The sequence below is a fragment of the Oryctolagus cuniculus genome, chromosome 12 (assembly GCF_051225735.1).
Source record: "Oryctolagus cuniculus isolate XC-2025 breed Fujian yellow rabbit chromosome 12, ASM5122573v1, whole genome shotgun sequence".
NCBI lineage: Eukaryota > Metazoa > Chordata > Mammalia > Lagomorpha > Leporidae > Oryctolagus > Oryctolagus cuniculus.
Window position 1 is genome coordinate 9,395,479 of NC_142878.1, and position 23,020 is coordinate 9,418,498.

A 23,020-nucleotide genomic window follows, 5' to 3' on the forward strand; every position below is an offset into this window, starting at 1 on the left:
TAACTCTACCTGTCAAATAAAAAAAAGATAAGGGAAGTGAAAAAAAAAAAAAAGACATAGTGACTTGTTTCATGAGGTGATGTGGCAAAGTCTGGTAATTGTCACCTACTTTGCATCCTCCAAATCGTTTTTTGGGAAATAAAAATTATTTTAAAAAGTAAATTAGAATATATAAGGTTGATTGCAACTTTATTTATAGTAATGAATAATAGGAAGACATCAACAATTTCAACAGTATGAAAATTCAGTAAATAAAATTGGAATTCCTTTTTAGATGTGATTTTAAACTCTGCCAAAAATACGTACATGAAAGGTTTGAAGGAGGGATGAAATCCAAACCAATTATAGCAGGATGATGGGAATATGTTTTTCCCTCTCTTCCAGTTCCTGCACTTGCTGTGATGCTGTATTGACATGATGCCCCTAAAGTATAACATTATCATTGCAGTAAATTAAAACATTTCTCTATTTTCTCCATGTTACTTGATATTTTTTTGCATTCCTTTTATGATATTATCTGTGCAAATCAAACCTTACAGCTTTGTGTTTTTTTTTTGGGGGGGTGGATAGGCAGAGTTAGACAGTGAGAGAGAGAGAAAGGTCTTCCTTTTTTCCGTTGGTTCACCCCCCAAATGGCTGCTACGGCCGGCACACTGCGCCGATCCGAAGCCAGGAGCCAGGTGCTTCCTCCTGGTCTCCCATGCAGGTGCAGGGCCCAAGCACTTGGGCCATCCTCCACTGCACTCCTGGGCCATAGCAGAGAGCTGGACCGGAAGAGGAGCAACTGGGACAGAATCCTGCGCCCAGACCAGGACTTGAACCCCAAGTGCCGGCGCCGCAGGTGGAGGATTAGCCAAGTGAACTGTGGCGCCGGCCATACCTTACAGCTTTATACAGGTTGTAAGTTGTATGGATCATTTATACTGGTAATCTGCTTTTTTGACCATGATTTACTAGATATATTTCTCTACTGAAAGTTTGCATTTAATACTCATTTTATGCAGTAGTTCAGATTACTTTGAGGATGCCTTTTAACTTATTTTAACTTTATAAATCATAAAGTAAAATCTTAGCAACTTCACTTTTATAAAACATGTTAAGAAAAAGGAAAATATATATTGAACTAGAAATGGAAAGGCTCAAGAAGCTCTTGGAACTGTTTAGAGTTTAATGAAGGTTAAAAAAGGATTTGCATTGTAAGCATAGCAGTCATAGTTAAAACAGGAGACAGATAAGTGGAAAGGCACTAAGAAAGTACAAGCAAAGCTCGATGGCGCTGTGCAGGTGGGGTGGTGCTAGTGGAGGAAGACAGTAGGATGCGTTTAAAACAGGTTGTGTGCAGATGACAGAAGGTATCTAGGGGCAAGTGGGCACCTGGTGGTTGAACATGGGTTCAAGATTAGGGGAGACAGAGCAGAAATCTAGTTTTAAGAGTCATTCACATTGAAGCCGTGCATGTGTCAACTCATGGTTTACAAGCAGGTAGGAAGTCTCTGAAATAGGAGAAGCACTGCTGCCTCTTGAGTGCTGCCTGCCTTGGGGAGGCTGAGAGAACACACTATTCAGGAAGCGGCAGCAGGATCCCACGGGTTTTATCTGTTTGGATTGTGAATTCTTTTTTTTTTTTTTTTTTTTTTTTTTTTTTTTTTTTTGACAGGCAGAGTGGACAGTGAGAGAGAGAGACAGAGAGAGAAAGGTCTTCCTTTTGCCGTTGGTTCACCCTCCAATGGCCGCCTGCTGCAGCCGGCGCACCGCACTGATCCGATGGCAGGAGCCAGGATCCAGGTGCTTTTCCTGGTCTCCCATGGGGTGCAGGGCCCAAGCACCTGGGCCATCCTCCACTGCACTCCCTGGCCATAGCAGAGAGCTGGCCTGGAAGAGGGGCAACCGGGACAGAATCCGGCGCCCCAACCAGGACTAGAACCCGGTGTGCCGGCGCCGCAAGGTGGAGGATTAGCCTATTGAGCCACGGCGCCGGCCTGGATTGTGAATTCTAATGCGCAGAATCCATTCTGTCATTCAGGAATTTTCAATAATTAAGTATTTCATCAGTTATTCAAAAGCATGGCATTTTTTAGTTTCAGAAATTTCAAGTAGTTCTTTATAGAAATGACAATTTAAAAACTTAAAATACATACTTTTGCTTATCAGCAGAATATTTCTCAGATTTTATGAAAGTTTGTCAAATCAAAGTATACTTCAGAGAGTTCATGCAAATGAATTAAAATTTTTCTAGGTCCATGCATAATTTTTTCATATAAATATTTTCTACAAACTTTTAAAAGTACCTTCATACGATAAAATCTGCTCTTGGCACTTGCCCTTGGATGAGGTTTTCAGAATCCTTTGAAGTTTGCATGTCAGTTTGAACTTCTGAAGTGGACTCATAGTAAAAATATTAATGACATCATTGTCTACAAGAGTGTTATTAAGGACAGAGAGTACTTGCATTATTTCAGTTTGATGTGATTTATATTCTGAAATTGGATCTAGACTGATAGAACTGAATGACTTCCCTTGTGACTGTAGGACTGTAATTGAGATAAATTTGTTAAGTTTCTCGAGGCGTTGATATACAGTTTGTGTGCATTTGTACCCCATTTGTATTAGGGTATTAAATTACTATGAAAACTGAAAACACAATAATAATCATAATAAACTGGGTTTATTCATTTAAAGTAAATATTTTAATTCCTAAATGTGTAAGCTGTAGCAGGATGAGTTATTTTCTGAAAGCATCTGCCTCAAAAGTCTGTCTCAACAGTACCTTCATCTGTGTCATAAAAATGGTACCGGAAGCAGGGATGGCACAGTACCTTACTACATTCAGTAGCAAAATAGCAAGTCATGCATGTGAGGTTCTGGCTTCCTCTTGGCAAGTTACCAAATGGTTACATCATCCTGTAATCATTATCTGCTGCAGACTGACCTTACCCTAAGAAATATTGTGCTTTTAGATCGACTTTCACTCTTTTAATTTGATGCTCACGGTTTCTATGGTAGCTAAGAAGTATCATAGACTTCACATGGAAAAAGAATACTCATGCGTCCTGATGATGGGTTATTTTTCAGGGGAAATACTGCTTTACCCTTGAGATTTGAGTGCAAATCAAAAAAAGAAATCTTCCAGGGGCTGGTGCTGTGGCGTAGTGGGTAAAGCCACCGCCTACGGTACCAGCATCCCATATGGGTGCCTGTTCAAGTCCTGGCTGCTCCTCTTCTGATCCAGTTCTCTGCTGTGGCCTGGGAAACCAGAAGATGGCCCAAGCACTTGGGCCCCTGCACCTGTGTGGGAAACCCGGAAGAAGCTCCTAGCTTCAGATCGGCTCCGTTCCAGCCGTTACGGCTATTTAGGGAGTGAACCAATGGATTGAAGACCTCTCTGTCTCTCCGTCTGACTGTAACTCTACCTCTCAAATAAATAACTGAAGTCTTTAAAAAAAATCTTTCTTCCTCATATTGCTATGCAATATGAAGTTTCTGATAAATCTTCCTATTTCTGCATACAGTTATTGCATACCTGGTTGGTACCTCTTGATGTCCGAGCAGTGACCTCTGCCCAGCTCCTGGATGAGCTTTCCTCCACAGAAGGTGGCCTAGGGAAGAGGGGGAGCTTCTCACAGCACTGCTTTCTGAAGTTTGACAGGATGCAGGAACTTGTCCTCTGGTGTTGTGAAGGGAGATTCAGTGAGAGTTAATACACACACACATCCCCTTCACAGTAATAGGAGCAGTAGGCAGGAAATGGCTTTGTAAGGGTAACTGAAATACACCAGCCCCCACAGCAAAATTAAATAAATGAATGAAAACTGGAAGGTCAGTTAGTAAAAGTTTTGGAGAAAGCAAGAGGAGCCTGAGAGAAAGGGGAGAACAAAACCACATGTGGAAGGAGTCCTGAGGTTCTGAGTGACAGCCTGGGGAGATACAGCTCCTCAGTGCCATGGCTGACCTCGCTCCTCTGTGCTTCATTGTATTTGAAAGTGTAATGGTCAGGATCCAGCAAAGTTAATTGTGTCATACTGCCAAAGCGTTAATTTTTAGTTTCTCCAATAAATAACTCACCTAAATACCTTTTCTTTCTTAAACTCTAGGTACTTTATAATCAAATAGATATATTGGAGCATCTCTTTTCTTCAGCAGCTTATCTTTACAAATATTCTTATCTCTTCCTAGTCCTATTTTTTTTTACTTTAGAGTTCATATGTATATTTATTAGTTGACGTTATTCATTATATAATAATGTTACTGAAAATGCTTTATAAACTGCTAGGTGTGACATAGATTGTAAATAGGCTTAATCATATTTCTGTTCCATTCAAGAGATTTACATAGAATTAAAATGAAAAAAATACAGTGATGTACATCCTGTTTTACTTGAAAAGCTTTTGTATTGCATTGTTCAAAAATAAGTATGTCATTTTAAAAAATGATTTATTTTATTTAAAGGGAATAGTGACAGAGAGAGGGAGAGAGATAGAGAAAGAGAGAGAGATCTTCCATCTGCTGGTTCACTCCCCAAATGGCTGCAATGGTTCAGTGTCGGGCTAGGCCAAAGCCAGGAACCTAGAACTTCATCTAGGTCTCCCATGTGGGTACCAGGGGCCCAAACACTTGGGGGCAGTACTCCACTGCCCTCCCAGGCACATTAGCAGGGATCTGGAGCAGAAACAGCAGCCAGGACTCAAACTGGTGCTCCAGTATGGGATGCTGACCTTGGAGGTAGCAGTTTAACCCACTGTACCACAACAGTAACCACCCCCCCCCCCATCGTATTGTTTTCATTAATACATTCAGTTCTTGGAGCAAATCATTTCACTTTTCAGAATACAGTCGTCACAGAGTGAGATTATTAAGAATAATCTTAGGCCTGTGTTAAGCATACAGCTTTTTGTTAGTCCTTAACGTGATGTCTGTGTACATCTCACCTAGTGTGCACTTATTCTTGGTGATTTCTCAAGTTTTGTTTTTGCTGTCTGTGAGTAGTAAAGGGAAAAGAGCAGAACAGATAGAGCTGCCCTTTCCTTCAGTTGGGGCCTGGAGCTCTGGTTTCTTCAGGTTGATTTGCCTGCCTGTCCTGACTCGGGCCTTAGCACTCTTTTTTTTTTTTTTTCCATGTTTATCCATTGTGCCTGACTTTGTTCTTGTGTCATTCTGTTTTCAAACTGCTCAGTAGTTGATCCTCAAATGCTTCCCTAATTAAGCTGTCACACCTGTGATCAGTGCTTTGTATTTTCTTATAAATTTTGCATGGTTACCCTTAGTTGTGTTGCTTTTGCCTATATCCTATACATGTCTAATGTTGGTATGTTTATGCCAGTGTGGTGTGTGTCTACCTTTGCAGTAGATAAAAGCTATTTTCCCCTAAAGATTGATTTATTTTTTTCCTAAAGCTGAACCTATGAAATTTATATTAAATAAAAGCTTTCTAAAAAGATTTATTTATTCATTTGGAAAGGCCAGAGTTACACAGAGAGAGGAACAGACAGAGAGAGAGAGAGATCTTGCATGTGCTGGTGCACTCCCCAAATGTCCACAACAGCCAGGGCTTGGCCAGGCCAAAGCCAGAAGTCTGGAGCTGCTTCTGCGTCTCCCATGTGAATGTAGGAGCCCAAGTAGCTAGGCCATCTTCCACTGCTTTCCCATACGCATTAGCAGGGAGCTGGATTGGAAGTAGAGCAGCTGGGTCTCAAACCAGCACCAAATGGGATGCTAGTGTCACAGGCAGCATCTTTACCCTTTATGCCACAATGCAGGTTCCTGTGAGTCTTCTCATGTTAAGGAATGATACTTCTTTTTTTTTCAGGTAATGGATTTGTAAACTCAAGAGCTTCTCCAAATTTGATTGGAACTACTGGTGCGAATAGTTTAGGCAAAGTCATGCCTACAAAGTCTCCTCCTCCACCAGGTGGTGGCAATCTTGGAATGAACAGTCGAAAACCAGATCTTCGAGTTGTCATCCCCCCTTCAAGCAAGGGCATGATGCCTCCACTGGTAAGTTTTGAACCTTTCTTCAATTCTTCTAAAAATGTTTATTTTCATCTACTGGAAAAGCAGAGCAAGTGAGAGAGTGAGAAAGTGTATCTTCTACCTGCTGGTTCACTCCTCAAATGCTACAGCAGCCAGGGCTGGGCCAAGCTGAAGTCAGGAACCTGGAACTCCAGCTGGGTCTTCCATGTGAGTAGCAGGGGCCTGAGCACTTGAGCTGTCGGTGACTGCCTCCCTCGTTGCATTACTGGGAAGCTAGATCAGAAACAACAGCTGGAACTTGAATCCACACTCTGATATGGGATGACAGCATCCCAAGCAGACTTAATCTGCTGTGCCACAGTCCCCACCCCCATTGTTTAAAGCATAATATATATGTGGTCTATATGTTCCTTTGAAGTTTTCTATACCTCAACATAATCCACAATTTTTCCTAATGATTATTCATACTTGGCATTTGAAGAAACAGGTATATTTTAAATGCCCAAAAATCAGAGTATGGGAAGAGAGGAAATGAATTTGCTTAATGGTTATTTAAAATTAAAGTTAAATGTAGAGAGGCTGTTATGCTTAATTTTAATTTTACTATGCTATAATCTTGGCTGCAAGAGCTCATTCCCAAATTTATAAATTAAACATGACTTATTTCTTTATTATACTTTACATACTTTATCACTAATCTGTTACATGCTTCTCTGTGAAACACTTATTTGCTAGAAAATTCTACATATCAAATAAACTCTTGTAGAATAGGGAAGAATGCATACAAACAAACTTGAATGAATTACTCTCCAAATAATTTTCTTTGCTTATTCCTTCTCAAATAACGTTCTATAAAGAATGCAAGCATACATATATACCTTTCCATCTCTGACAGTGTCATACAGTTGTAGCCTCATTTGCTTTTGAATCCTACATCTGTGTTCATGAAGAGTAGAATATGTTTATCTCTCTTAGACTCTTGTAGAAGAAAATTAGAATATATACAAGTTATAAAGTTGTTCTTAGTTTGGCAGCTGTTTAACCACTAGCCCACGAAGTGATACCCTGGAAGCTGTTCCTACTATGCAGCTGCTAAACTTGCCGTTTATGAAAGTCATGCTCTCAGGCTTAGAAATTAATTGTGTATTTGGATAGATGTTGAGGTTGATTCATTCTGAGAGGATTCGTTCCTGAGAGGAGGAGCGTGGTGGGGACAAGAGGCGCGGAGTCACCACACAGACCCCGGGAGTCGGGTGAAAGCAGGCCTGAGGCAAGCAGCCCGCAGACTCGTTTATTTCAGTTGCTACAGCTGCTTATATAGCCAAGGCAGCCAATCCGGTCAAGGGGCGGCCTATGCCCTAACCAATCACAGCCTGTTGCCAGGCAGTTTCCAAAGCCATCCAGTCACAGCCTGCTGTCAGTCAGGCTCTGTTGTCATGTGGTAGATGGCCACTGAGGTAAGAAGATCATGCCAATATGGCTGCTGACAACAGAAACTGCCTGGCAACAGGCCATGATTGGATGGCTCCAGAAACCACATGACAACAGTGCCTGACTGACAGCAGGCTGTGATTGGATGGTTTCAGAAACTGCCTGGCAACAAGAGCCTGACTGGCAATAGGCTGTGATTGGATGGCTTCAACTTCAACAGATAACTTCAACAGATAATGCTTATAGATTTCAAAATATCTTCAAATATGTATTGTTTCATTTGATTCTAAATTAGATTGTGATTATAGAAATGAGGAAACTTAGCTGCAAATTATTATTTCTTTAAGATGGTATGAAATACAGGCAGGACCTGTGTCTGTCTGTCTCTTTGTTAAAATTTATTTTTTTTTTTGAAAGGCAGAGTTACAGAGAGACAGAGGTCTTCCATCTGCTGGTTCACTCCCCAAATGGCAGCAAAGGCTGTAGCTGGGCCAGGCTGAAGCCAGGAGCCAGAGGGCTTCTTCCCGATCTCTCACTTGGATACAGAGACCTAAGCACTTGGGCCATCCTCCGCTGCTTTACCCAGGTGCATTAGCAAGGAACTGGATTGGAAGTGGAGTGTCCAGGACTCAAGCTGGCACTCATATGGGATGCTGACACTGTAGCTAGTAGTCTTACCCACTTCGCCACAGCCCCAGTCCCAGGACCTATGAATCTTAGTTTCTTTTTAAGTCTTATACTCTGCATCAAAAAACAAAAAGTGCTTTTTCATTCAGAGATACAGAAAGTTGAAAAATGTGTTGCTCCCAACTGTCTAATGAAAAAAATTTGGGCATGTGGCAGGTTCAGTTATCCTTGAACCTATTGTAGTAGGGAGATTTCAGAGCATCCAGCAGGCCCAGATGCTAGGGAGAGAGACATAGTGTGGGAGAGACTACATTTGGCCTTTGGGCAGGGCACAGGAAGAAGCAGGTGATGAGGTCAAGCTAGGGTGTTAGTGAATTACTAGAGGACAAGTGTGCACCAGCAGAACCATATGAGATGCCTGGGGGTAGAAATGTAAGGTGAGTCTTGTGTTTTCTTGTAGGCTCTTTCACTGAGTGTTCATGAAAGAAATTGGGAATGTCTTGAAAAAGTCTGCCTTGTGATATGCAATTGAGAAAGAGAGGAAGAGTAGTCACTTAGCATTAGAGGAAGCAAGTTTTGCTTCCTTTCTTTTCTGTACAACGAAGGCCTTAAATCTGTGAGGAGGTGACAAGAAGCATTGTTATTCTTAGGACACTGATGAAACCCTTTTTTCTGATGAAAGGAAAAATATCTAAACTACTGGTGAAGGAGCAGGAAGTCCAGCTGGGTGCAGAGCAGTGCCATGAGCGTGGCAGAGTAACTGAGGGTCACAGCCTGCAGCATAGCACAAAGGAAATGGCTTGAAATAGAGAATGCAGTAGTCACGGGGAAGGGATGAGGGAGGGGTGGGAGGATCCTTGACAAACTAATCCGTACCTCCAGAAGAATATGAAGTTTGTATATGTTGAAGGTGACCATTGTAAAAGTAAGGGTCAAATTCATTTCCAGGGTCCAGCGTTGAGGTGTAGCAGATTAAGTTGCTGCCTGCAGTGCTGGCATCCCATATTGGAGTGTCGGTTCAAACCCCAGCTGCTCCACTTGTGATCCAGCTCCCTGCTAATGAGCCTGGGAAACCAGCAGAGGGTGGCCCAAATACATGGGCCCCTGTCACCCATCTGTGAGACCCGGATGGAGTTCCTGGCTCCTGCCTTTGGCCTGGCCCAGTCCTGGCCGTTACAGCTATTTGGGGAGTGAACCAGTGGATGGAAGAGCACTCTTCTCTTTAATAATCTGCCTTTCAAATAAGTAAATAAATCAAAAAAAAAAAAAAAGAGTGACAACAAAACAAAATACCTAGGAGCTGTGGGAGTTTATCAAATGGTGTGACTTATTTGTAATTAGAATTCCAAAAAGAAAAAGGAGAGAAAACAGAGCAAACATACTATATTAAGAAAAAAAATACCAAATAGGGTAAATATCACTACGGCAACTATTGCTTTGTAGCAATCTGTATATGGTGGTGGCAGTAGTGATATTTGCAAAAGGCAAAGAGAAAAATCTTTAACACAGCTGAAGAAAAGAAACATGTACATACAGAAAAATGTAATAATTAACATAATATTTCTCTTCAGAAATTATACGAACTAGAAAACAATGAAGTAACATTTAATGTGCTAAAATATAAAAAAAAAACCTCTCAACTTACACACAACAAAATACCTTTCAGAAATAGAGAAATAAAGACTTTCTTCAACAAAAATTACATGGTTGGGGTACAGGTAATGGTGTTGTCTCCTGGGACATCCATATCTCATATTCGAGTGCCAGGTTTAAGTTTCAGCCATTCTGCACTTCTGATCCAGCTTCCGGCTCATGTGCCTGATAGATAGCGGATGATGGCTCAAGTACTTGGGGTCATACTACCCACATGGAAGACCTGATGGAGTTCTGGGCTCCTGGCTTTGCCTGGCCTATTGTAGGCATTCAGGGACTGAATCAGGAAATGAAATCTCTTTCCCCCTCTCTGTCCTGCTCTGCCTTTCAAATAAATATTTTTTTTAATTGTGAGAATTTATTGCTATTAGATCTATTCTAAAAAAATATTCAAACTATTTTGGCATAGAGACAATAATATCAGGAAAAACTTGAGTCTTCACAAGTGATGAAGACTGGAATTAGAATAGAAATAAATAGAAGAGAAATAGCATGGTGATAGAATTCAATCCAGCTCTATCAATATTTATAGTAAATATGTTCTAAATATCTGAATTAAAAGATATTGTCTGCAGTACAGAAATGTTGCTTGGAGGACTCCAAGGTGGTGGAATAGGGAGGGAGCTTACTTCTCTAGTCTAGGGGAAGATACTTTAAAAAAAAAAAAATTGGAGAGTGTCCAATCTCAGGGAAGAGTTAGGGAGAAAACTGCAGAGGAAACTACACGCAAATTAGAGAGACACTGCAGATCCATGTGGAGGTTGTGGATGTGCACACCTTAGGACCCCAGCAGCCAAGAGCCTCAGCACCAGCTTTGGAGAGTGAAGTGAGACCAGACTGCAGCAGCCCAAGCCACTGGGGAAAAGCTGCAGAAAGAGCCTGGCATGAGTCCTGCTTGGAGCCATGTGGGAGGACAGTCTGCCTGCCAACCTAGAGGGGAAAAAAAGGGGGCACATTTCTCTCTTCCCCAACCATCCGGCACCAGCATACTGTAACTAGCTGAGAGAGTGTGGGTGCTATTTTGGACACACATAACAGCTATGCCAGCTTGTGTCTGGGTAGGAAAATTGACAGAAGGCTGGGTGCTTATGACTGTGGAAGCCTTGTGTACTAGGACTGTGAAAACACGGTGGCTGTTTAGGAGGGCGCAGGGTGTGGCTAGGTCTTTGGGCAGTCACTGTGGGCAGCTCCACACACTCAGGGCTCCTTGATTCCCTAGTGAGGGTCATTGCTGTGGAATTGGTGCTCACACCAAGGGCTGCACAGCTCTTTTGTGTGGTTCTTGTGGCAGTGCAGATGACTAGTATACCCACTGGGGCTAGCACCCACACATTGGTCTCCTTGGAGGAGAGGAGGTGAGCATGAGACTATACCAACAGAGCTGATCAAACCTCCCTTTGATTAAAAAAAAAGAATGAGAGATTTAACATGCCCAACTTGGGTGTCACCTTGGACACTCACCTCACCCTTGAGCACTGAACAGAGCTCCCTGGCCACACCCAGCACATGCCTCTGGGTATTCACTGAAACGCCAGATACTCCACTAAGCCACAGAAGCATACTTCAAAGATAAAAGTCATCACAGGGGGTAAAAAACCCCAACTTCTCAAATGCCAAGAAATAAACACAGCAATTCAAGAAACAAGGAAGAAAAAGTGATATCCGCAAAGCAACACAGCAACACTTCAGTATTAGAATGTCAAGATGAAGAAATTGAAGAAATGCTGGAAACGGAATTCAAAAAATTGATTGTAGGATTACTTAGAAGTAATCAGAAGCAAATCCACGAATTAAATTCATACATGACATGAATGAAAATTTTTTCCATGAAATTGAGATTTAAAGAGAAATCAAAATATTAGAAATGAAGAATTTAGGCCGGCGCCGTGGCTCAGTAGGCTAATCCTCCACCTAGCGGCACCGGCACACTGGGTTCTAGTCCTGGTCGGGGCGCCAGATTCTGTCCCGGTTGCCCCTCTTCCAGGCCAGCTCTCTGCTATGGCCAGGGAGTGCAGTGGAGGATGGCCCAAGTGCTTGGGCCCTGCACCCTATGGGAGACCAGGAGAAGCACCTGGCTCCTGCCTTCGGATCAGCACGGTGCGCCGGCCACAGCGCGCCGGCCGCGGCGGTCATTGGAGGGTGAACCAAGGGCAAAAGGAAGACCTTTCTCTCTGTCTCTCTCTTTCACTGTCCACTCTGTCTGTCAAAAAAAAAGGAAATGAAGAATTTAATAGATCAAATAAAAATTGCAGTGGAAGGCCGGCGCCGCGCCTCACTAGTCTAATCCTCCACGTGTGGCACTGACACCCCGGGTTCTAGTCCCAGTCAGGATGCTGGATTCTGTCCTGGTTGCTCCTCTTCCAATCCAGCTCTCTGCTGTGGCCCAGGAGGGCAGTGGAGGATGGCCGAAGTGATTGGGCCCTGCACCCACATGGGAGACCAGGAGGAAGCACCTGGCTCCTGGCTTTGGATTGGCACAGCGCACCTGCCGTAACAGCCATTTGGGGGGTGAACCAACAGAAGGAAGACCTTTGTCTCTGTCTCTCTCTCTCACTAACTCTGTAAAAAAAAAAAAAATTGCAGTGGAATACTATAACAACAGCTCTGGTGAGGCAAAAGAAAGAATATCTGAGTTAGAAGACAAATCTCTGGACGCTTTCCAGTCAGACTAAAAAAAAGAAAAGTAAAAAACATTGTTGGAGATTTATGGGATACTATCAAAACAACCCAACTTACAGGTCTTAGAAAGTTCCTGAAGGCATGGAAAGAGAATGGATTAGAAGGTCTTTTTAGTGAAACAATTACAGAAAACTTCTCTAATTTGGAGAAAGAAACTAACATCCAATTACAGAAAACACATAGAACTCCTAATAGACATCACTGGAAAAGATCTTCACCACGACACATTGTAGTCAGACTCTCCACAGTAAAACACAAAAGATTCTAAGATGTGCATGAGAGAAACTTCAGATTACTTTTAGAGAATCTCCAATTAGAATCACAGTGAACTTCTCATCAGAAACCCTGCAGGCTAGGAGAGAATGGCGAGATATATTCCACGTCTGAAGAGAAAAAAAACTGTCAACCTAGAATACTGTACCCTACAAAGTGCTCATTCATGAATCAAAAGTAAAATAAAGACTTTCCATAGCAAATAGAAATTGAAAGAATTTGTTACCACTTGTCCAGCCTTACAAAAGATGCTTAAGGATGTGCTACACAGAAACATGGTCATCACTATGAAAGAAGGTGAAAGCAGAAAATCTCCCAGTAAAAGTACAAAGGAAATCCAAAGTAAACAATAGGAATATTTATGGGAAAATGGTAGGGCCAAGTCATTATTTAACGATAGTCACCTTGAATGTACATGGCCTCAACTCTCCAGTTAAAAGATATAGACTGGCTGAACGAAACTAAATCCATCTATATGCTACCTACAAGAAGCACATTGTACCAACAAAGATTTACGCAGACTGAAAGTAAAAGGATGGAAAAAGATATTCCATGCTAACAGAAACCGAAAAGGAGCTGGTGTAGCCATCCTAATATCAGACAAAATAGAATTTAACACAAAAACTGTTAAAAGAGATGAGGAAGGGCACTATGTAATGATTAAGGGATCAATTCAACAGGAAGATGTGACTAACAAACATATGTACCTAATTACAGGGCTCCTGGCTATTTGTAATAAATGTTAATCGATCTAAAGGTAGACTTAGACTCCCATACAATAGTAATGGGGGACTTTAATACCCCATTTTAGCAATGGACAGATCAGCCAGACTGAAGATCAGCAAGGAAACAACACTATAGACCAAATGGATCTAACGGATATCTACAGAACTTTTCCTCTTACAGTTCCAGAATACACATTCTTTTCACCAGTGCATGGAACTTTCTCTAGGATAGATCACATGCTAGGCCATAAAGCATGTCTCAGCAAATTAAAAAAAAAAACTGAAGTCATACCATGCCCAGGACTGGATGGCTTCACTGCTGAATTCTACTAGGCATTTAAAGAAGAACTAACTCCAATTCTTCTCAGGCTATTCAAAACAACTGAAAGGGAGGGAATCCTCTCAAATTCTTTCTATGAAGCCAGCATCACCTTCATTCCTCAAAGAAAACTACAGACCAGTTTCCATGATGAACATAGACACAAAAGTCCTCAACAACCCTGGAGAAGCCACCTCTTGATGGAACCCTGTCTTGACTTTTCTTCCCAAAGACACCCCTTTTCAGCATGAAGCAATCAGAGTGATCATTGCCCAGTTCCCACTAACAGATGTTAGGGTTCCATCTTCGGGAAGAGGGAATGTGAGGAGTCAGATGGGTTAACAGATAGTCAGGGGATCCCAATGGAATTTGGGTGTAAAATATTGGCTTCCTTCCCCAAAACATCATCTTTAGCAAGAACACACAGGCTGCCCTCCTTCCTTTGGAATCTCCAAATTACTATGAGAATAGCATGAGCTCCTCCAGAGCTCACAAGTTATTCTGAAAACAAGTTATCTATCCCGCCCTTAGCAGGCCAGACAGGATGGAGAATTATAAATGGGGTCTTTTGATGGTTTTTGTCTCTGCCTGGTAATTGAATGCCAATCTGATTGTCAAGTTTTTTTCTCCTTCGAAATTGTACTTAAAGCCAACTGCCACAAGTTCCCTTTGGGTTTTCTTTCTTAGAAACCCCCTCTCCATGCTACTCTGACTGGAGGTCCTTGATTCTAATAAGTACTTTTAAGTCTCAAAAGAAAAAATCCTTAACAAAATACTAGCCAATTGAATCCAATAACACATCAGAAATGTCATTCACTCGTACCAAGTGGGATTTATCCCTGGTAGGCAGGGATGGTTCAACAGTCTCAAATCAATCAGTGTGATACATCACATTTACACACTGAAGAACTAAAAACTATATGATTATCTCAATAGATGTAAAGAAATCATTTGATAAAGTACAGCACCCTTTCATGGTGAAAACTTTAAGCAAGTTGAGTATAGAAGGAACATTCCTTAATGCAATCAAGGCAATTTATGACAGACCCATGGCCAGCCTCCTATTGAATGGGGAAAAGTTGGAAGCGTTCCCACTGAGATTCAGAACCAAAGATGCCCACTCTCAGCATTGCTGTTCAATATTGTTCTGGAAGTTTTAGCCAGAGACATTAGGGAAGAAAAAGAAATCGAAGGGATACAAATTGGGAAGAAGGAAGTCAAACTATCCCTGTTTGTAGATGACATGATTCTATATATAGGGGATCCAAAAGATTCCGCTAAGTGACTATTTGAACTCTCATTGAGGAGTTTGGTAAGGTGCCATGATATAAAATCAGGACACAAAAATCAGTTGTCTCTTTATACACAGACAATGCAATGGCTGAGAAAGAACTTCAAAAATCAATCCCATTCAAAATAGCTACAAAAAAAATCAAATACCTTGGAATACATTTAACCAAGGACATCAAAGATCTCTATTATGAGAATTACAAAACATTAAAGCAAGCAATAGAGGAAGACACAAAAATAATGAAAAAAATCCTCCATGTTCATAGATTGGAAGAATTCGTTATCAAAATGTCCATACTACCAAAAGCAATTTGCAGATTCAGTGCAATACCAATCAAAATGCCAAGGACATTCTTCTCAGATATAGAAAAAAAATTACACTGGAATTCATATGTAAATACAGGAGACCTTGAATAGCTAAAGCAACGTTATACAGAAAAACAAAGCCGGAGGCATCCCAATACCAAATTTCAAGACATTGTATAGGGCAGTTACAGTGTTGTACTGGTACAAAAACAGATGGATAGACCAATGGAACAGAATAGAAACGCCATAGATCAACCCACGCATCTGCAGCCAACTTACTTTTGACAGGAGCTAAAATCAATTCATGGAGCAAGGATAGTCTCTTGAACAAATGGTTCTGGGAAAACTGGATTCCATGTGCAGAAGTATGAAGCAAGACTCCTACCCTACACCTTACACAAAAATCCACTCAAACTGGCTCAAAGACCTAAATCTATGACCTGATAATATCAAATTGTTAGAGAACATTGGAGAAACCATGCAAGACACTGACATAGGCAGAGAGTTCTTAGGAAAAACCCCAGAGGTACAGACAATCAAAGCCAAAATTGACAAATGGGATTATATCAAATTGAGAAGCTTCTGTACTGCAGAAGAAAAGCTTAGCTAATTGAAGAGGCAACCAATAGAATGGGAGAAGTTATTAGCAAACTAACTAATAAAAGGTTAATAACCAGAATCTATAAAGAGCTCAGAAAATCAGCAACAATACAAACAACCCAGTTAGGAAATGGGCAAAGGACTTAAACAGGCTTTTTTTTTTTTTTTTTTTTTTTTTTTTGGACAGGCAGAGTGGATAGTGAGAGAGAGAGAGACAGAGAGAAAGGTCTTCCTTTTTGCCATTGGTTCACCCTCCAATGGCCGCCACGGCTGGCGTGCTGCGGCCGGTACACCACGCTGATCCGAAGGCAGGAGCCAGGTGCTTCTCCTGGTCTCCCGTGGGGTGCAGGGCCCAAGCACTTGGGCCATCCTCCACTGCACTCCCTGGCCACAGCAGAGAGCTGGCCTGGAAGAGGGGCAACCGGGACAGAATGCAGCGCCCCGACCAGGACTAGAACCTGGTGTGCCGGCGCCGCTAGGTGGAGGATTAGCCTAGTGAGCCGCGGCGCCGGCCTTAAACAGGCATTTTTCAAAAGAAGAAATCCAAGTGGCCAGCAGACACATGCAGAAATGCTCAGGATCAGCAGCCATCAGGGAAATACAAATGAAAACCACAATGAGGTTTCAGCTCACCCCAGTTAGAATGGCTTTCATACAGAAATCAACAAACAACAAATGGTGGTAGGGGAAAGGTACACTAATCACTGATGGTGGGATTGTAAACTGGTATAGTCATGTGGAAGGACAGCATGGAGATAACCTCAGAAGTCTGAATATAGACCTACCGTATGACCCAGACATCCTACTCCTGGGAATTTACCCAAGGGAAATGAAGTAAGCATATGAAGAGTTACCTGTACCCCCGTGTTTCTTGCAGTTCCATTTACAATCTATTGGATCAACCCAAATGTCCATCAGCTGAGGTCTAGATGAAGAAGTTGTGGGATATATACACCATGGTAAATCTACACAGCAGTTAAAAAATCCTGTTGTTTGCAACAAAATGGATGAAACTGGAAAACATCATACTTAGTGAAATAAGCCAGGCCCAAAAGGACAAATCTAATATGTTCTCCCTGATCTGTCGCTCCCCCATTTGCGGAGGAAGGACACTAGACCCTGCACTGTTCTCTTTGCCTGGCTCTTCCCGGGTTAGCTGCCGTTCCCTCACTCGCGGAGGAACGATGCTGTCCCGGGTTGGCTGCTGCCCCCCACCCTGCCTCCACGAAGAGGCGTCACCCCTGCCGCTTTCCCCGCTTCAGCGGAGGAGCGGCACACCGCCGGCCGGCTCTCTCGGGGGCTGCTCAGATGTTTCTCAGATGTTCCTGGTGCATGTTGTCTCTCTCCTCCTTTATAGTCCTCTTCCACCAATCCCAACTCTGCTACCCACATGCTGAGCACGCTGCTCTCCTCCAATCAGGAGCAGGATCAACTCCTGCAGCTTATCAGTCAAACTGATGAGGCAGCTGCGTAGAGGTTGTTTGCTCCTCCCCAGCGCCATATTGTGGGAAATCAGATGCATAGAATTAGTCCTAGTTCCAGTAATTTAGTCTAGTCTCAGTTGCTCCCCACATGATCTGTGGTAACTAATAGAGCACCCAAGAGGTCATCTATAAAAGTCAAATTACACTTTGAGATGCAATGACTCTGACCTCACCTCGACTGATGAGGAACATTTTTTTCCATAATGTTTGTTGTGGCAATGTATTGTATGACTATGGCACATAAAAAGTAAAAAATATGACAACAGAGAGTAGAAGAGAGAAACTGAAAATACACCATTGTAGGTCCTTGTTCTACACATGATACAATGTAATTACTATTTGAAAGTGAAATCCGTGTAAAATTATTTATTATAAACCCTAGAGTAACTACAGAAAAAATTTAAAAGCATAAATAATAAGTCAGTAGAGGAGATAAAATGAATACTAGGGGTGAGCATTTGTTGTAGTAGTTAAGTTGCCGCGTGGAATACCCACATCCACACTGCTGTGCCTAGCTTCAAGTCCCAGCTTTGCTCTAGATCCCGCCTGTCGCTCCCCCTCTTCGTGGAGGAACGACACAGGACCCTGCGCTGTTCTTTCGTCTGCTCGGCCCTCCCCGGGTTTGCTGCTGGTTCTTCCCGGGTTGGCTACCGTCCCTTCCACCTTCATGGAAGGGCGGTTCCCCCTGGCCACTTTCCCCACTTCCGCGGGGGAGCGGCACACCGCTGGCTGGCTCTCTCGGGGGCTGCACAGGTGTTCCTTCAGATAGATGTTCCCCTTAGATGTTCCTGGTGCATGTTGTCTCTCTCCTCCTTTATAGTCCTCTTCACCAATCCCAACTCTGCTACCCACACGCCGAGCACGCTGCTCTCCTCCAGTCAGGAGCAGGTCCTACAGTTTATTGGTTGAACTGGAGGCAGCTGTGTAGAAGCTGTTTCTCCCTTCTCAGCGCCATATTGTGGGAGAGCAGATGCATAGAATAAGTCTTAATTCCAGTAACTCAGTCTAGTCCGAGTTGCTCCCCACACCCACCTTTCTGCTGATGTGTGTTCTGGAAGGCTGCAGGTGATGGTGGCTCAGGGGTTGTGTCTAGTCCACCCACATAAGAGACCTGGAGTGAGTTCCTGGCTCCTGGCTTGTCTTGGTCCAGCCCTGGCTGTTGAGGGGTTGTTGGGAGTAAACTAGACAGGAGATTCCTGTTTCTATCTTTATCTCTCTGCCTTTCAAATGAAATAAATAAATAATTTTAAAAATTAAATTACCAGAAAATGCTGCAATAGCCTAAGAAATGGAAGAGTAGAGAAAAAGAACACACAAAACAAATGAAAAAGTCAGTTTTATGCAACCACACAGGTAACAGATCAAACATGATTGGAATACACAGGTTAAAGAAAATATTATCAGATTTCTTTTGACCAACAATAATATGTTGTCTGTAAGCAATTCAGTTTTTTTAAAGATTTATTTATTTACTTGAAAGTCAGTTGCACAGAGAAAGAGAGACAGAGAAAGAAGTCTTCCATGTGCTGGTTCACTCTGCAGTTGGCCACAACGGCCAGAGCTGTGCTGATCCAGAGCCAGGAGCTTTTCCTGGGTCTCACAGGCGGGAGCATCTTCTACTCCTTTCCCAGGCCACAGCAGGGAGCTGGATCAGAAGGGGAGCAGCTGGGATTCGAACTGGTGCCCATAGGAGATGCCGGCTCTGCAGGCGGCGGCTTTACCTGCTACACCACAGCACCAACCCCAGCAGTTCACTTTAAAGGCAGTAGATAATGAAGAAAAATATACCATGCGAACAATAACTAAAATAGAAGTGTATTTATAACAATATAGATTTCACAGCAGGAAATACTATCAGAGACAGAGATACTACAAAGTCTGTTTTCCAAGAAATAACTATCCCTACTGAATATTCACCTAATAATTGACTTTCAAAATATGTAAGCTGAAAATTTATACAATTAAAAGGTAAAGTAGAAAAATCCACAGTTGTAGTTGGAGACTTCAACCTTGTTCTCCAATCATTCATCAAATAGGAAGGAGGCAGGTGATGTCAGCAGCACTCATGAATCCTAGATATCAAAATCCTCAACCAACTATTAGAAAGTAAACTCAACAACATATAAAATACACACACAGGTGGATACGGAAGTATGCATGTGTATAAATATGGATTAGTAAACATCATGTGTGTACCTTGTGTTTCCTAGTTCTGTCTGCTGGGATGTCTCTGAAACAATCACACCCATTAACAACATACCTTGGGTTTTGATAGTGGTTTCTAAACACCATTCTGTAATACAAGGAACCAGCATTTGATTGTAGAACTGGCACAGGGAAATAAGATAAGCCAGAGGTGTCAGAGAGTAAGGAAGTGCTTACCACAAGGTCATAGCAACTAACATTTCAAAAAAGCTGCCATTGGCTAAAAGTAGAAGAGTTTGAGAAACAAAGTAAGAGTAGTATTGGACTATAGCCCAAGGAAAAAGATATTGATTTAAGATTTATTGATATAAAAGATTTATTGATATAAGTGAAAGACTGAATAAATAAAGAAGAGGAGAAGTGACAGCTCTTCCTTAGGGAAGAATTCTAATTAGTAAATGCACAAAGAATGAGAGAAATAGTAAATCACCTTCAGAAATCCACAGCAAAGGGATAATTGTCAGAAGCAAGATCAGTAGAGGAGTGCTGAAATTAGTGGGTGAAAGTTTAAGGAGAACCACAATGTTTACATGTCCTCAAAATGTCTCTCCCCAAATATTTGTTGCTTACAGAGGCAAAAATAGTGATATTTTTTCCTACAATGGAGACTCCTAGAAGACACTGCCTTATCGGAGGATAAAGGTTATCAGTGGCACTGGGACATGAAGATAACTGGTGCCTTCTTATGTGATGTGCCAAGGTCATACCACTTCTAGAATCCTCCCAGAAGTCCCTGTACTCTGTTTACCTATGAATAGGCATCAGGCAAACCCAAATTGAGGGACATTCTTCAAGACACCTGTTAGTACTCTTCAGAAGTGCCAACGTTATGAGAAATACAGAGGAGCTATTTCAGATCAGGGGAGGAGACAACAGAAGAAACATGATGGCCAAATGCATGTGGTATCTTGGATCTGATCTAGGTCAGAGAAAGATTGGTATAAAGACTGGTGAGATCTAAGTCCAAAGCTTTGATTGGTGCTATGTTATTTTGTTAGTTTCGACAATTATATTGTGTTTCTCTGGAAGCTGGGTTAGGTATGTGAGGGAACTATCTTTTCAAGTGCTCTGTAATTCTGTAGTTACTTCAAAATAAGCTTAACACACCTAACAAAGAAGTATACCCACAACAAGAGCTGAGAATAAAAGGATAGTCTTTTGGCTTATCTTTTAGAAGATGGATGTTGTACCTGATGCTGTCTTTCAGAAATAATTTTTTAAACTAAAAAAAGTCATTTAAGGAAAAAATATTTTATTATAGTATATTATTATAATAGTGTAACAGCAAAGTTTAAAGAAACTTTTGAAACTTTTAGTGGTATTTAATAAAATTAGATCTGATCTTTTTGTAAGAAATCATGGTGCATATCCACGGAAAACTAAAAATTCGCCATATAAATCATTTACATTCTTATCCCTGTAGGGTAAAGTGAAAATTACATTTTATATGCAAACACATCATTGTGTTTGACAGTATTTCCATATGTATCTCATAGTTGGAAATGTGGACAATGCATATAACAGAACAGTTGACGAGAGTTTTACCCACATTTGAGATACTAGCGGTAAGCCAAGTGAGCATCTTTCAGAGTAAATGATCAGCCTCCCTCCTGTTTTACAACATTCATTGCAGGGAATCCTGCTTTGAGAGATTGGGACTTCATGCATGAGTGATGCCTATGACAACATTTTTCACAGATTGAGAGAGAAGTTTTACTAATGTAGATAAAATAAGAAAAAATTAACTAGTAGACAGTTTTGAGCATATTAGTATTTTCTAAATGTTTAGAAGAAAAAATATGTTTCATGTATTTGTTAACAGTTCATTTCTCTTCCAGTGTTACTCATATATACAAATATATATTGTTTTTATTATATATAATATTATGTTATATAAGCACAAACATATATGTTTTTCTCCTTTGAAATTATTTTATGCATGTAAAAACTATATTGGTAAAATGATAAACATAGGTAACATTTATTTATAACTTATGTATTTATTTGTATTTATTTATTTGAGATGCAGGAAGGTAGACAAACATAGGGAAAGAGCTCCCATCTACTGGTTCACTCCCCAAATGCCTACAGCAGTCCAGGGATAGGGGAGAACACAGGACCCAGGAACTCAGTCTGGGTCTCCTGCAGTGGGTGGCATGAGGCCGTCAGCACTGCCCTGTGAGATCTGTATCAGCAGTGAGCTGGGATCAGCAGCCTGAACCAGGTATCGCATAGGCGCTCTGGTGTGGGATACGAGCTTCTTAACCATTAGGCCAAATGCTCCCGTTGCATAACAGATGTGTGAGTTCTTGTTGTTTCATGACACTGTACTGGCAGTTTGGGACATAAAACATGCACTTACCAAGGGGCACAGAATCTGGTAAGAGGTAAAATGGACTTGTGTGACTGGGTCAGGTAGTGTGGAAGGATTGATGCAAGTGCATTGTGTTCTAGGAGTTCCAAATATAGAGTGGTATCGCAGTCCAGACCGCTTTTAAGTATTGTCACAGTAGTGTGGCCATGTGTAGGAGAGGCCAGCATAGCAGCAGACTGAGGGAAGGGAGGGGAGTGGTATCTTTAAATCCTGGTCGTAGTAAACTTAAAACAATTTTCCACTTTCTTGAAAAATCAGCTACAAATGTTGAGACAAGTTAATTTATATTTCTGTGTGTCATGTATATAGTTCTCTGTAGAGCTCCATACAGCTGCTGCTAGTGACCAGATAACATGTTTTTCTGAAGAAATATTTTGTTGTAAGTACGAACAGTCTTAGTAACTCTCTTATCCCTCTTATGTGCTGAGTGCAGTCGGAGGAAGAGGAATTGGAGTTGGTGAGTGTGGTTTCTGCTTGAAGGGAGTTGAAAAAGATGTTGCCAGTGTTCCTTTGTTTTATAGGGTTTTTTTTCTTTTTATTAAACTACCCAAACACTTTGAATCACTAAATAATCTATTGATGTTAGATTCCAGTTTTTCTGTTGTAAGTGTATATGTTGACCCATTTTATCTGTTTGAGAAAACATTAGAATAAAGTCTTTAAGAACAATAGCTGTCCAAGAGCACTGGATACTTGTTAAAATTTTTTGAAGGAAATATATTAAAAATACCTTATATAGCTCTCCATATTCTTAAAATATTTTTTAGAAAATGACTTCACCCTCAGAGTTCCTCAAATTGTAACACACGATCTTGTGTTATTTCTTTCTTTCAAAAAAGATGACATCATTTTTGGTGAGGTCACCTTGTTCAGAGTTGGAATTATTTCATCCTGCATGAGTCTGTCTGAACCACAAGAGGGTTCCCTGTTTACTCAGACACAAATTTACTTTTCTTTCAGAAAATATTCTTAAACGCAGCCATCACCTTTTTCTACCCCCAAAGAAATGTTTTCTGTTGGCTTTTCCTCTAGAAAATAAACTGGAATAAAAATAATTTGGAATTGATCTGTTCTTTGGGAACTAAAA

General features: G+C 41.4%; 1 protein-coding gene across 18 annotated transcripts in view; it reads left to right on the plus strand.

Annotated features, from left to right (window-relative positions):
• Window positions 1-23,020, plus strand: part of MEF2A (myocyte enhancer factor 2A) — a 152,246-nt gene that overhangs the window by 118,146 nt on the left and 11,080 nt on the right. For 10 of the 18 annotated variants that reach the window (XM_089311162.1, XM_089311161.1, XM_051822958.3 and 7 more), the window contains one exon: window positions 5,804-5,991. In XM_089311162.1, the coding sequence (XP_089167288.1) occupies window positions 5,804-5,991 (188 nt within the window). Of the gene's footprint in view, window positions 1-5,803; window positions 5,992-22,366; window positions 22,391-23,020 lie in introns of all 18 variants that reach the window. The other 8 variants (XM_089311163.1, XM_051822954.3, XM_051822957.3 and 5 more) reach the window with 1 other exon arrangement.